The sequence below is a fragment of the Micromys minutus genome, assembly GCF_963924665.1.
Source record: "Micromys minutus genome assembly, chromosome: 22".
Taxonomy (NCBI): Eukaryota; Metazoa; Chordata; class Mammalia; order Rodentia; family Muridae; genus Micromys; species Micromys minutus.
The window spans coordinates 13,162,240-13,177,570 of NC_137957.1; the positions used below are offsets into that span (position 1 = coordinate 13,162,240).

Below are 15,331 nucleotides of genomic sequence, written 5' to 3' on the forward strand. Positions count from 1 at the left end.
CAAAACCCAGAATACAGACTAAGTGAACAGCTAATGAGACACTAGAACGGTAACTCACCATCATCAGACTGAAGGCGGAGGCTAGTGGCTAGCTGGAAGCCAGCTACATGGTGAAGGGAAAAAAATCTGTTTCTGTTTAATGCACTGACTGGGTCGCAATTAACCAGCAGTGCCAAAAAAAAGTCTGTTCTTCGCTGGGTGCTTTTACCGATTCCCTAACTGCAGGGCTTCCCAGAGCCTGAGCCTGAGGGGTGGTATAGGACATACAAGAATGGTGTGCACCCTATATCGTAGGACCAACACTCTGGGGAGGCACAGCTCCCTCTACTTCTCAGGCACCCACTCTCCTATCTGCTTTTCTGCCTGAGCCACCTGTTGCAGTAGGGATGACTGGGTGGGGGTTGACCAGAAGGCTGCAGGCTGAGTATCTTCTGGCTACATAGGAGGGTTGCCTGCCTTCCAGCTGAATTCAGGCAAGATAGACTCCCCAATCCTCACAGGGCTGGAAGTGCAGTGCCAGCTCTCAGAATCTTGCCGGTTAAAAGCGTCTCACTCCATCTGGCAGGACAAAAATCCCAACTTCTGAGTGGCCAGTCCAAATCAACATGCCAGGACCACACACCAAGAGAACCACACAGTCTCTCTGAACGTGGCACCCGTGGGTTTGTACACATGAGTGAACTTCGGAGGTCACAGACCCACCTTGAGCGTCTGTCCCGGGTCCCGTCAGGAGTCTCCCCTCAGTACACTAGCATGTGCCCCAGTGTGTTTCACTTTAGCATCCCGTTACATTGTCTCCAATTACATGGTTCCCTTGGTGATTTTTGCCTCTTCTTTGTTGGCATCAGCTGGTTGTTTTTTAGATTTGTGCGGTCCAGTGGAACAATTGAAAGACACTTGGAAATAGTTTCCCCATTTCACCCTCGGAAGCCACATGTGATTGATCCCTGCCTGCTGAAGGCTTGGGCACAACATGGCTGCTGGGTAGTTATGGTAGGGATTGAAAAGTTGTCCCTTGAAAACCTTCAGTATCTTAGGAGTGTTTCACAGACAGCTGAGTTAAATACAGACTTGTCCCCACCATCCCTCCTTACATAGGAGGTCCAAGGGGCCCGCTTAGGACCTTGAAGCATTAGCTCTGTCTGACAGCCCCTTCGGCATCCAGCCCATCCCATGGCTGGTCTCTACTTTGTATATCTAAAAGACTTCTCCCCAATGTTGTATACTGCTTGTTATACTTTAGATCTCAGTTTAGGAGCACATGCATGCTTGTTTTCAATCACTCGGCGTCAGTCGTGTGAAGCATGCCTATAACCCCAGTACTAGACGTGGAGGCAGGAGGATACCCTCCGCCTCATACATAGCAAGTCCTCAGCCATCCTGAGATACAAGGGATCATATCTCAAAACAAATCAAAACCCTTTTCCCCATTCCCTAGGAAAATAAAAATCTTTCTTGCTCATCTGGAGCCAGGGTTTCTCTGTGTTCTCTTTGTACCTCTATAGTCTAGTCAGGGTTTAAACTCACAGAGAATCCACCTGCCCCCGCCTCCACCCCCACATGCTGGGAGGGGCCTTTTTACCTGTCAGTCAGCCCTGCCTTTGCTTGCTGTCCTGAACTTGTTTCTTTTTTCAAGGGCAGGGATTGAGCCCGGGTCTCTATGGAGACCAGGCTGGCCTTCAACTCAGAAGGCTGCCTGGCTGAACACTTGAGTCCTTGCCTGCATCACTGCAGGGCAGTGAGCATCAGGACTGCAGGAGGAGCCTCTGTAGAAGACAATTAGAAACCTGTGTTGTTAGTTTTCTAGTGGCTACAACCAGATATGCATGGCAAAAAGCAACAGTCTGGCATGGTGAGGAACGTGTCAAAGCTGGAGTTGCCTGGTCCGTGGTGCTCACCAGGAAACCAAGGAAAAGGAATGGCAGCGCTTAGCTGGCATATCTCTAACCCCCCTTTATTCAGTCCAGGACCTCTGCTCAATGGGACTTTGCTGCCCACAGTTGGGGTGGGTCTCTTAATCCACTGCAAGCACAGAGTGCCTCAGTAATGTGTTATGTGTTTCTCAACTCAACCAAGCTGACATTTGCAATTAACCACCACAGCCCCACCATACACTGTGTTACTTCTTCCCTGGAACCAGGCCTGGCTGGAATATGTTTATCGGAGTCAGTGACTGGATTCAGTTCACCTTAACTAGCCCTGAAGCCCATCTGCGGCCAGGGCTTTGGGGCTCACTGCTCCAGGAAATGGGCTGTTTTAGGGTGGACAGCACTAGATACGTTATTCTCTGTGTAATCATAAGTCCAGAACGGATTCTGTCTCCGTGTAAACAGTACCTGAGGCGTCAGTAGGCAGAAGCCTGTCTTCAAAGCGGGAGGTGAGATGAGAAGCAGGAATTTATGATTACAGTCTAATCTGGAAGGAAAGCACTTGTTCCCCTGGTCAGGTTACCCTTGGCTGAAGCAGGCTGGACCCAGATCCATCGGGTGTCTGAGAGCCAGGAGGAAGGGGGAGTGCACCATTTAAAGTCCGTCTGTCCTTCCTCTCTCCTTGGACAATCTGGGGTTTTGCTGTTGGTTTTGTTTTGTTTTGTTTTTCTTCCCCTAGCACCCTGGGGAAGATCTGTAGCTTGCTTATCTTCCTTTCCCTTTTTAAACTTTAATATTTGTGGGTGTGGTACACTCCTGAATGGGCACATGTTTGGCGGGTGGAGGCCTCTCTTAGTGGATTTTGAGACAGGGTCTCTGTTAGTTGCTGCTGTATATTGCAGACTAAGTGCCCTGCGGTGTTCACGAGTGACCTATCTGTCTGTCTCACTACAGGAGCTCTGGGCTTTGTAGGGGTGTGCTACTGTGCCCAACTTTCTCTGGGGAGTCAAACGCAGGTCTTGACACTTGATGGCAAACAGTTTACCCACTGAGCCATTCCCAAAGACCCTCCTTCCACAGAACCCAAGACCTTGGGTGTCTCACACAGCGCTCTACCTATGACCCATATCCCCAGTCCTGCCTTATATCCGAGAGGCCGTGGTGCCAAGGGAAACAGTCACCAGGCATGAGTGGGTGGGGCCCTGGGAGTAAGGCATACTTCACCGGGGCTGTCATCTAGGAGGGGCGGGAAGGCGGCAGTCACAACTGCCTCTCACTGCTTGAAGTCCTGTTTGGTACCAGTGAGCACTGATAAATAATTGTCGAATGATGGCTGGTGTTGTATCCTCTCAGCTGCAGGAGGCCTTGGCTTTGTTCCACAGATCTTATCTCTTAATGAAAAGGCTCTTGTTCCCTGAAAACTCAGTGGTCCCTAGGGGCTACAACTTTCTCCTTCGCCTTTGAAAACTTAAGTTCAAAGCTAGGCTTGGTGATTAATGCCTGTAAGCTCAGCACTGGTTGTATAAAGGAGGCATGTGTTTGCACAGTTCACAGATAAGAGAAAGCCAGGGCTCAGAGGGGTCCTGGGACTTGCCTTTGGTCACAGGTAGAAGTTGGTAGAGCCATGATTTCAGACCTAAGTGAAATTCAGATTTCTTTACTAAGCTAAATAAGAGGTAGTGATGGGGGCATATTCATCTCCCTGTGGCCTCCCTTTATGGTTTGAGTTTTTGGGGTTTTGTTTGTTTGTTTGTTTGTTTTTGGTTTTGTTTTGTTTTTGCAAGATGAAGTTTCTCTGTTTGGCTTGGTGCTTTGTAAGCCCCAGACTGGCTCCAAACTCACGGATTCATCCACCTGCCTTGGCCTGTCCCTCCATGAGCAGGCTGTTTGAACTTTTGTTGTTCAGTGTTTTTTTTTTTTTTGTTTTTTTGTTTTTGTTTGTTTGTTTGTTTTTTTAATTCTGATGTCGCTTTAGAGTTAACCAGGAACATGGGAGTGTTCTCAGGACCCCTCAGATGTGTGTGGGGTCTGTCCTCGGAAAGCCTGTGAGGAAGAGTAGCCTCAGATGCAGGTCTGTGTCTGTGAAGTGGTGGGTGTGTCTCTTCTGAGAAAGTTCACTGCTGAGAAACAAACAGCCTGGAAATGGGGCCCCACCCTGGAAGTAAATCTGACCTAAATTATGCTCCTTGGGCATGGTGGCTGAAATGCCAGGGATAGAACTCTCCGTGTGGCTTCAGACAAAAATGACTTGTAACCTGCCAGGCAGACGCTCTGGGGTGTGGCACCAGCCCCTCCCTGGCTGCCAAGGGCAATAACCCTGCATTATTCACAGCGGCTGCCCCGTCCTTCCCCGCCCTGCCCTGTGAGAATCCTGACTGTAGTCCGCAGCACCACTGCTCATCCCTGCCTCTGCTTTTTGCCATTTTTCTCCCCAACTCCTTCACCCCACCTGAGGTGCATTTTCTCCTGTCTCCCCCTCCTGCAGGGTTGAGAATGTACACCTAGTTGTTCTTTCCCAGGCTGGCAGACTTGGGAGTCCATCTTAAAGGCTTAAACAATCTAGAAGTTTTCCAAGGTTGTGGTCCTTCTCCCATTTGGGCCCTACCTGAAGTCAGTGCCATTTCCCGCCCCGTCCCTGCCCCTCTCCACCCAGTCTGTGCGTTCTATCTCTGCACTGTCTGCAGTTGAAGTACCTTTGTGTGCCTGGTACATTCACCTGGGCTACCCAGGGAACAGGCACCTTGAGATGGGACAGCTTCAGTGAGTCTCCTATCCCACCCTCCTCAAGCAAACCTGTGTGATTGTTACCTGAGTAGATACCCTGCCCCCATCCCACCCCCAATCTATTTATTATATGTAAGTACACTGTCTTCAGACACACCAGCAGAGGGCATCAGATCCCATTACAGATGGTTGTGAGCCACCATGTGGTTGCTGGGAATTGAACTCAGGACCTCTGGAAGAACAGTCAGTGCTCTTAACCACTGAGCCATCTCTCCAGGTCCCCCCACCCTTAAAAAAAAAAAAAAAAACAGCTTTGGTTCTCAATTTCCCAGGGTTTACTGTCCAGTTGATCTTTGAATAACAAAGTGCTCAACCCAGAAGGCCCTGAGCTCCAACCCTCTGGATGTTTTCCAGTCTTCCCTCTGTTTAGTCTCTGAGAAGTAAAGATAACCGTCCGTATGCATTCCTCTGTGTTCAGGTGTGGGTTATCCTGGGGTCATGGCTCCTTTGATCTTTCTCATAGTGCCTGTGGGCTTCTGGTCCAAGGGGCCTGAGTCCAGGTCCTTGTCTTTGCTTTCTAGCACTGCCTTTGCCCCCTTCCACTCTTTTCCTTGGGATTCTTGCCTGTGTGAAGCCCCGGATACACGTGCAGTGCTGTTTGTGTGCAGCTAGTGGTCTGGGGGCCCTTTAGCGCCCTTGATCCCTTACCTGGAGCCCTGTCCCTCGCTCGGTCTCGAAAGAACAGCTATCAGATCAGATTAGATCAGATCAGATCTTTGCAGGCAGTGCTGCTCTAAGGTCAGGAGCTCTTCAGATATGGCCTACTCCAGACTCCAGGAAACGAGCAAACAGACTTGAGAGGGGTGAGCAAGCCCCGAGGCCCAGTGGTAGACTAAAGAACATCAAGAAGGTAGCCTGGTCCTGCTGGAATGCTTGCCTAAGAGCCATTCTGTATTCCGATGGCACCCCTCCAGCGGCGCCCATTCTGATCGTTCCTGGTGTATTTGTGCCATTGCCACACAGTGGGGAATACCCATCCAGCTGTTAGCATGGCGTGCTCTGGCTAGCTGCAACAGGCATATCTTCATACTCTCCTTTTCCAATCTGCCCCCACAGTTTGAATCCGAAGGAACACATGTTCTTTGCATTTTCAAATGTTGGTCTACACCAGAGCCTTGGAGACCTATTTAGTGAAAAAGAGGTAGGATCTGGATTAGGACAGAACTAACTGGAACTTCCTTGGAAGGGCCGGTTGACTGCAGACCTCTCCCGTTTCCTGCCTATACCACAGAGAGACTAGCTAGCTCAGTTTTTTGAGAAAGTATTAAATGAAATGCCCATGTGGAGATACTTACAGGCTGCCAGACAGTTCAGCTGGTGAGCGTCGCCGGGCTTTGGGATCAGGCTCCACTCAGCAGCAAAGTTTCTTCTGGCACGTTAATTCACCGGCTAGAACTCACGTGCACACTGGGATAATTACACCAGCTTTGCGGGCAGTTAGGAGTTTTACATGTGATCCAGTCTGGTGCCTGGTATCCCTGACTAGCCAGACAGTTAGGCACTGTGGGTACATGGATATACCTGTTCTAGTTAGGCTTCCATTGACAAGATAAGACTATGACCAAAGCAACTTGGGGAGGAAAAGGGCTTTCGTTTTCTTAGAAGTTAGTGTGTCGGAGCTAGGCAGGAACTGATGTCGGAGACCATTGAGATCTGCTTGCTTACTGGATCGCTGTACTGTTGGTTCTGTGTCAACTTGACACAAGCTGGAGTTATCACAAAGAAAGGAGCCTCCCTTGAGGAAATGCCTCCATGAGATCTAGGAGGGAGGGCCCAGCCCATTGTGGGTGGAGCCATCCCTGAGCTGGTAGACCTGGGTTCTATAAGAAAGCAGGCTGAGCAAGCCAGGGGAAGCAAGCCAGTAAGTGACATCCCTCCATGGCCTCTGCATAAGCTCCTGCTTCCTGACCTGCTTGTGTTCCAGTCCTGACTTCCTCTGGTGATGAACAGCAATGTGAAAGTGTAAGCTGAATAAACTCTTTCTTCCCCAATTTGCCTCTTGGTCATGATGTCTGTGCAAGAATAGAAACCCTGACTAAGACAGACACTTGCCTGGCTTGCTTTTGTGTAGTGCCCAGGACCACCAGTTCATGCATGGCTCCGCCCACAGTGGGCTGGGTCCTCCCACATCAATCATCCAATCAATCAAGCATTTGTTACTGGGAAAGAAAGGCCAAAGAGACTAGGTTGTAGGGACAAGAAGACCATATGGTGGGGTAGAGAGACTCTGGTCACTTATCTTGGCACTTATTTGGAAGGTAAATATGCCCTCTGGTAATTGTGTAGTCTGAGGTTGGTGATTATTGCCAGTTACTTAGTTTTTATTTTCTACTTTCTGCTAATGTATACTATAAAGCTGTAGAGACCAGGACATTAATAAATGTACTTAGGAGAAGCTTTGGGTATGCCAGGCACAGTGGCTCACACTTCAATCTCGGCACTCTGGAAGCAGAGGCAGGCAGGTCTCTGTTAGTAGTTCTAGGCCAGTCTGGTTTATATAGCAAGTTCCAGGCCAGCCAGGGTCACAGAATGAGACCCTGTCTCAAAAGTAATCATGCAACTAAGCAAACAACTTTGGAGGTAGAAATGCCCAGTAGCAGGTAGTCTGCAGAACTATATTTTTACAGAAGGAATTTAGCAGAGACAGATTTTTGGACTAATATTTATTAAAGTCGTTGGTGGATTGACTTCCGCTTCAGGGAGAGATGCTGCTCTTGTGGAACAGGGATGAAACCTGGTTTATCTGTACACACCTCCGCCCACCCCCCCTCCCCACCCGTGGTTGTTCATGCGTGATCATGGTTTGTTTTTCTTCTAGGATGTGGAGAAGGAAAAGGAAACACACAATTACCTCAGCAAGGAGGAAATCAAAGAGAAAGTTCATAAATACAATTCAGCCGTCACAGACAAGCTGAAGATGACCTTAGTAAGTACCTTCCTGGTTTGCCTGGCTCTCACTGAAAGACAGATGGGGTCAGGGAGCTGGCTGGGGCCGGGGTGAGGAGAGAGAGACACAGAGAGAGTGTGTGTAAAAGTACAAACTGTCAGGTTTGATCCCCGAGACTCACAAAAAGTCCAGATGGAGCAGTGCACACCTGCAATGCCAACACTCCTACAGAGAAGTGGAGAGCTGTGCACGGGCTTCAGCACTGGTAGCCTAGAACACCCAAGAGCGGTGGCAGCAGACACAGCAAGAACAGAATGAAGGACCCCCGCCTGAGGTAGCCCCCTCTCTGCACTCTTTGGTGAAACTGTTTTTGAGACAGAACTGGGTAGAAGTTGTTCACCTTCCCATGTGGCTTAGATCCGCTCAGTGTGCCCTTCTTTGTTCTTCAGAACTCAGACGGGATTTACACTGGCTTCATTAAGGTGCAGATGGAACTCTGCACACCTGCCCAGACCCCTCCCCACCCCAGCAGCAGCGGCTGCGTGAACACACTTCACATCAGCAGCGCAAACACCGTGGGGGAGGTGATCGACGCTCTGCTCAAGAAGTTTCTGGTGACCGAGAGTCCCGCCAAGTTCGCGCTTTATAAACGTTGTCACAGGGAAGACCAAGGTACGTGGCCACACTTAAAATGAAAGCGGTCCCTCTGTCCTGTCTCTCTTGCTCATTAGCAGAAGGGCAGCTGATAGATGCCCTGCCAGAGGCCAGAGACAGACTGGAAGCCACACTCTGAGGGCAGATCTTTATGATTGCTGGCTGTTTGTACTTTTGAGTTGAAGAGTGTTAGGCCTGAGGGTCTTTGAGGCATCTGCACGCAGCAGGCAGGTGTGGAGGGTTTGCTGGTCTTGCTGCACAGAGGGACAGGCTTAGTGAGGGTGTAGTGGCAATGATTTTAATGCCTGTAATGCACCAAAGGTCACTTATGTGGTTGAAGTTTTCAGTAATGCTTTTACATTTGCAGCTCATGTGCATGTGCTAAGGCTCAGTAAGCCAAAGGCACGCTTATAACTCACATGTTAAAACAAATGAATGCTGATATCAGGTCTACCTGAACTTACACAAATGCCCAGTGGATAGAAAAACATTAGATCACCTCACAAAATAGGATGGGATCTCCGGGAAGTAGTTTGAATGGAAGTTGAGGTCTATAATTGTAGTGGTAAATATTTAAAAAATCAAAAGGTACCATGCCACGCTACCGCTGGCCACTCTCTGTCCCCAGCAGTCTCTCTGACTACATGGCTACCCCCATCAGTGGCCACCTATCTGCTGCTCTCTTGTTGTTCTGTTCACATTTCCAGTATATGGCCCCTGTGGGTATAGTCTCAATTCCCTGTAACCCGGTAAAATCAAAACTCTAGAGGCATGTAATTTATCAATCAGATTTCTATCAGTAAATTTTCACCTCACAAAATGTCCACACAATTAACTCAGAGCCATTTGATATTGATACAAACTGCCAACCTAGATAAGACAAATTGTCCTGTGATTCATCCATCCCTTATAAGATATAAGGTAGCCAGCCATCTGTGGCTATGTAAAGCCACACAGATCCAGGTTGTCCTTCTCTTCCTCCATCTTGGTTCTTCTCTCTTCTTTCCTCTTCCTGTCCCGTCCCTCCTTTTCTACTGTCTAGTCACATATCGTTATCCTATGCCCACCTGCACATAGACATTCATCTACATATAATCCAGGCAATAATTACATGATAGCAGTGTCCTGTAGCTGCAGAGGGTGACACACAGCCTTCTCTGAGCATGTACATTTGTCAAACACAGGCTCTTTGAAATAGAAAGATAGGCAAGTCAGAAGCCACAGGCTCAGCAGCCTGGGGAGGAACAGCCATCAGGAAACTACAGTGCAAGTTGCACACAGGGAAGATCTGATGACAGTTTTAGCTTGCTAGCAACTTTGCCAGCACAGGTGGGCATCAACCATACAATCTAAAATGGCAGTGTCCTGCTGAACCGTCACCCTAATGGCTGGCAAATCTTCAGACATAAGAGTACATCTGTGCATCTAAAAGACACACTGAGCTTGTAGGACAAGCTCCTGGCCTGCTGAGCTGCCAGTCCTTACTTAATCTGCAAAGAAGTTTGCTCCTGGAGCTCTGGAATCAAATAGTTTGGTCGAGATGCTTTTGTAGTTTTTAAAGGTGTTAAGGTCCCTCCCCCACCCCAACATTTCCCATCTTTCTGAAAGGGTCAGAATCATCATAGTATATGTGATACAAATTCATTTCTTCCTATTCAAGGCATGGTGTATACTGGGCAGTTTGTGCCCTTCTGATCCGTGGTGTTAGCATGAGAGAATGGTGATCTAGAGGCTTGAGGAATTGTGGCCTGTTACTGTGGTGTGTCAGAATTGTGTGTGTGTTTCTGTGCGTGCACACACACTTGTGCATGTTTGATGTGGCCTGTTACTGTGATGTGTCAGGGTGGGGTGGGGAACTGTCTGTAACATGCTGTTTGTCTCCCTTCCCAGTGTATGCCTGCAAACTCTCTGACCGGGAGCACCCGCTGTACCTGCGTTTGGTAGCAGGGCCCAGAACCGACACGCTTAGTTTTGTTCTCCGAGAACACGAAATTGGAGAGGTGAGTGGGGGGTCATTCTGGTGGCATCAGATGACACAGAATAGCTGGCCTGCTTTATTGCTTCAAGGAGCTGAGGGGGGCAGCAAAAGGGAGAGATAGTTAGCTTACGGTATAATTCTCTGAACATCATAGTGCTGTGTGCTCCTCAGAGGTGGGAGGAAAGAATCCTTACTTATGCTCACATGGAGAGCAATGCCCACCTCTTCCCAGCTCCATCTGACTCTAGCTGTTTCTCCTTCATATCTGCTGCTAAGAAAAAGTCTAAAGGGAAAGAAGGAAACCCGACGGTGTGCACCGGCATCCCCTTCCCTCTCCGTCCAGTCAGATGACTGGGGACTTGTGTCTCTCCTGTCCTCCCCTCCCCATGGAGGCTGTATTGGGTGTTGCAGTAAATAGTACAACGTGATTCTGTTGCCTTCGTCTCCACGTGGTTCCCTTCTCAGGCGGTTCACTCCGCCAGCTCTGTTGCTCCTGTCCCGGGTGGATACAACCACCCTGGCGTGTTGTTTTCACTCACTTCCCCTTGGCGTGTTGTTGCCAAGCCTTAGACACACACATCCCAACTCTGTGGTGGGCTTTATGCACTCCACCACTGCACCCTTTGAACTCCTTTAAGTAGTCACATCAAAGCACACACCAAACCACTCTGATCCAATAGGTATAATATAATCTGCTAACCTTTATAAGTCAAATGATCTTGTACAATTCCATCCCTTATAAAACATTCAATAACAACCTTATTTATGAAGAGATGGGACGAGAGAAACATAAACATCTGTCTCCATCTTCGTTCCTCCCAGAATCTCTCCTCCTCTCCTCCTCTTCCATTTTCTTAGCCTTTTCCCCACCTACCTCTCCACTGTCCAATCATGTATCACCTTAACATCAACCCACACTGGGGTGTCCATTGAAAACCACTTCAGGGTGCCACGTAGATCATGTGCCTGCTTTCAGTGATCCTGGAGCAAACTCTGCAGCGCAGGCACTCAGGCTCGACACTGAGGTGTCCCGTGGACCAGTCCACAATGCTGAGAGAGCCGGCTTAGTCAGAAGACCTGGGCTGTGTCTCAGCAGGAACACCACACAAGGCAGCCTCTGATTATCCCAGCCACTCGGGAAAGGTCTAGAAAGTAGTACGCACACGTTCCTAAAAATGCTTACTGTTCTTGTTGTATATGTGAATGTACTTTGTGGGCACATGTGCCACAGTGCACACGTGGAGATCAGAGGACAGCCTTCCACAGCTCAGTGGGTCACAGGGAAGAACTCGGGTCACTGTGGTTTTACACAGCAATTTCCTTGATATTCACTGCTTTTTAAAAGAAAATAAAACCTGTTTTTAAAAATTATGTTTTATTGTTCTGTGCGGATGTGTGGACATGCACCTGTCATGTCATACGTGTAGGCGTGAGAGAGGAGTCTGCTCTCTCCCATTGTGTGGGTCCCAGGGATGGAACTAGTTGTCAGGCTTGGCAAGAGGAGCTGTTAACCACAGAGGCATCTTGTTGCTTTCTCTCCATTGTGTGTGTGTGTGTTGAGTGTGTAACTTGTGTGTCTTATGTGTGTGTGTTGTGTGTGAGTGTGTGTGTGTATGTCTTCTGAATGTATGTTTGAGTGTGTGTGTCTTATAAGTGTGTATGTGAGTATGCGTGTGTCTTGTGAGTGTAGTGCCTGTGTGGGGAGGGGTGCTGTTAGTTAAGAGAACTCGGCCTCCAGGACAGGAACCAAACCCCAGGTATTGAGCTACCTCCAGCTGCCATGGAAGGCAGGCTAGGCAAGGGAGTTTTAGTCATTACAGTCTTGACTGTGAGCCGGGCTTCAAAGTGGCTCAGTGAGACCTGTTAATAAATAAGCCTAGCATTGGGTGGGACGGGAAGAGGAAAGGTCCCGGAGGCCTTCTCAGGAAGGTAGGTGTGAGGCCTAAAGGGTGGCCAGAGGATTGGTAGGCCAAGCAGAGCAAGGAAAACGGCACTGAGCTGAGGTACTGAGCAAGCCAAGGGCAGGGCTGGAAGGTAGCGCATTTCTTCTCTCATGTAAACGTTCAGGGGTGCCAAGTGTTCAGGAATATTTAACCACGCGTACTTACCGTGGCTGTGTGTGGGGGAGGGCTTCGAGCTAGAGGTGAGGAGAGAGAGCAGTAGAGCGAGAAGTGGGGAAGGAGGCTGTGCAGGGTGAGGAGTGGGTGAGGGGAGCTGGGGCAGCAGATACGGGCTGAAGGACTCTGCGGAGTTGAGATTGTAAGGAGGGGGAGGGAGGCAAGACTGAAGACAGCAAATGCAGGTGTGGGGAGTTGGGGGGGGGAGGGCTTGGTGTCACATGCCACAGTAAAACCAGCACTCAGGAGGCTGAGGCAGGAGGATCACGAGTTCAAGACTAGACCATACAACATAGCAAAATCTTGTCCTGGTGATGGGAGGAGGATCCAGCCTCTCTTGGTTCCGGGGAGGACACCGAAGTGATCCTGTCTGGGTCATTCCTGGATCCTGTCATGGCATATTTCTCTTTGCCCCCGACAGTGGGAAGCCTTCAGCCTACCGGAGCTGCAGAACTTCTTGCGCATCTTGGACAAGGAAGAAGACGAGCAGATGCAGAGCCTGAAGCGGCGCTACACAGCCTACAGGCAGAAGCTGGAGGAAGCCCTGGGCGAGGTGTGGAAGCCCGGCTAAGGCAGAGGGCTCTCCCGCCAGGAAGGCACAGCTCGGGGACGCATGAGAAAGCCGCATGGATCGCCTCTCTTCTCGGAGAGCTGTCTTCGTGCCCTGTCTTCCTCTCTTCTCTGTAGACACAGTTCTCAAAGCCTGGTCACACAGCATCCTGCGCCTCACGGACTGGCACCAAGGACTCTGCTAGCTTGTTCTGTTCTGGCAAGGCGATGTTACCTCTTGCAAGCTGTGAGCCGTTAGGCATCATGCGCGTCCTGGAGTCCTTGGACGCATGGACTCTGGGTTGATGCTCCCTGTTTTCTTCTGGTTACTTTAACGATGTGATTTTGGTAAGCTTCGGGACTCGGAGGTGAGCTTTCAGGCTTTAACAAGCAATCTCTATTTGTCCTGTGGTGAAACTGCCTGCTTAGTTTCTTCTGTTAGAGCAGTCTGCCCACATGAACTGAAAGACCCGGGAATTTAGCAACTCTGGGGGATCGGGAAAAGATTGTGGAGGAGTTTTGACGAAGAAAGTAAAAAGTATGTCGGGAAGGCAGAGGGAGGCAAGGGCCCAGGGCTCGGGGAGTTAGCATGGCTTCTAAGTTAGTGTTAGAGGAGAAAGGCGTGTTTGTCTGTAAAGGAGCTAAAAGCATTCAGGGTCGATGTTGAGCTCAGTTAAAGATTGCTTAATTTGCTAGTGGTAAAATGTGGGGTCAGAGCCAAAGAGTTAGGAGCTCAGCCCAAAGGAGGGGTCCATGAGCTGTGGTCGCCCTGCAGCGGATTTAACCTTGACCAAGGTGTCTGTAGGTAGGCTCGCCTCAGCTGGACCTGACCTGTGCGTCCATTCCGAGACCTGCTGGCGTGGAGTGGACGGTCCAGGGTTTAGCTTCTCTGTAGGTGGGGCCTGACCATGTGCTGGTTCCTGTTAATGTAGGCTCCCCCTTCCCCCCAGGAGGTTGCTCTCAGAGTTAAAAAGGAGTTTGGTAAGGGCAGCTGCTTCCCCTCAGCTGTTAACTAGAAGATGCAGCAAGGCCAGGGCTCACAGCACACTTTGTGACAAGCACCCTCTTTCATCTGTCCCGCCCTTCCTCTTCCCTGCCCCCTCCAGCCCCACATCACCCTCCAAAGTTGTTCTCACAAAGTAGAAGACAGGGATGTTCATTAAAGGCTGGGCCCTACCGCATCCTTGCCTCTTAAGAGACCTAACCAAGGGCCCCAAGGGAGGAAAGTCCACACCCAGCCGACTGCACGACAGGCGTTCATTATGGAACTATTTTAACACAAGTGTCATGTCCCTTCCAACCAAAGAGACGCATGTGCAATAGGCAGGCGCAACGGCCTCATTTCCTGCAGCAGCTTACAAACGGAGGGGACGGTGCTCCGTGCTTCTGGGGGTGGGGTAGGGCTTACAGTCGGTCTGTTTCTAGTCTAGATAGATTTTGTTGTTTATAAATTCCCAAGGAATTGTTAGCACGAGGACACCTGATGGGATCTTTTGGAAATTCCAAGGTGCTCCAGCTCTTTGCCTTTCTGTGAACCGTGCCTTTGATGGAGAATCTGTCCCCTTTGAGGTGACTTGTCCCTCCTGACTTGTCAGAGAATGTCGCCCCGTGGGAGGCAGATGCGGGTGTGGGTGATGCTCCGAGAGCTCCTGAGACAATCGGATCTTCTAAGCTGTTAGGAAGAGTTGGAAAAAAAAGTAGAGCTAGCTATGAAATATGGATGGCACACCTTGTTTAATTTTGCATGTGATTTCTTTTCCGTGCATCAGTGAGGTTTAGAGACATTGTCATCCAACACGCTGCCTTTGTCATTCAGGGAATGCCTTCATGGTTCTTGTACTGGTTTTGCCATTCAGACTGTGGCTTGGGTTTCGTGTGTGCTGCCACCAGCCACCTGGCCTTCTAATGACTCCTCCCCGTGTGCTTAGTGTTTGCGGAGCGTCAGTTTCTCAGATCAAGACACTGTCAGAACCTAAAGTAGCAGCTGAGAGGTATCTGTGAATTTTTTTTTTTTTTAACTTGAAGTAGACCGTATGAAGCAGCGCCCTCTGTGTTCATCCAAACCTCACTCGATGGCGTGCGCACTACATTTTGTGACTCGGGAATGTCACTGTATCGGAGATCTGCCAGGCCGTGCGTGGTTCCTGAAGACTGATGTTCTCTCTCAGACACTGGTTACTACAGCAGCAGAATTAGAGCACAAAGGAAGGAAAAGGCTCCAGAGGCCAAAGATCTTCCTTTTTTAATCCGTTGTTCAGATCCCGGGGAAGCTCACCTTTACTGCGATGCTGTTTTCTCTTCAGAATGTGATGGTACAGGAGCGGGGTTAAATGAAGGCTGGGGCAGGGAAGCATTTTGAATCTAAAGTTAAAAGCTATATTTATAATGTTGATGAGTTTAAGTTTTATTTTTATAGGGCAGATATTTTTTTCTCCCCTGAAATTGTGTCTGGAATGGCAAAATTGTTTCTATTATTAAAAATTGAAGTTGTTAA

At 49.3% G+C, this 15,331-nt stretch overlaps 1 protein-coding gene across 2 annotated transcripts in view; it reads left to right on the forward strand.

Annotated features, from left to right (window-relative positions):
• Positions 1–15,331, forward strand: part of RASSF3 (Ras association domain family member 3) — a 60,835-nt gene extending 45,504 nt beyond the window's left edge. For both annotated transcript variants that reach the window (XM_080935254.1, XM_080935253.1), the window contains exons 2-5: positions 7,471–7,578; positions 7,989–8,211; positions 10,084–10,193; positions 12,710–15,331. In XM_080935254.1, the coding sequence (XP_080791380.1) occupies positions 7,471–7,578; positions 7,989–8,211; positions 10,084–10,193; positions 12,710–12,859 (591 nt within the window). In that variant the 3' untranslated portion in view covers positions 12,860–15,331. The remainder of the gene's footprint in view (positions 1–7,470; positions 7,579–7,988; positions 8,212–10,083; positions 10,194–12,709) is intronic.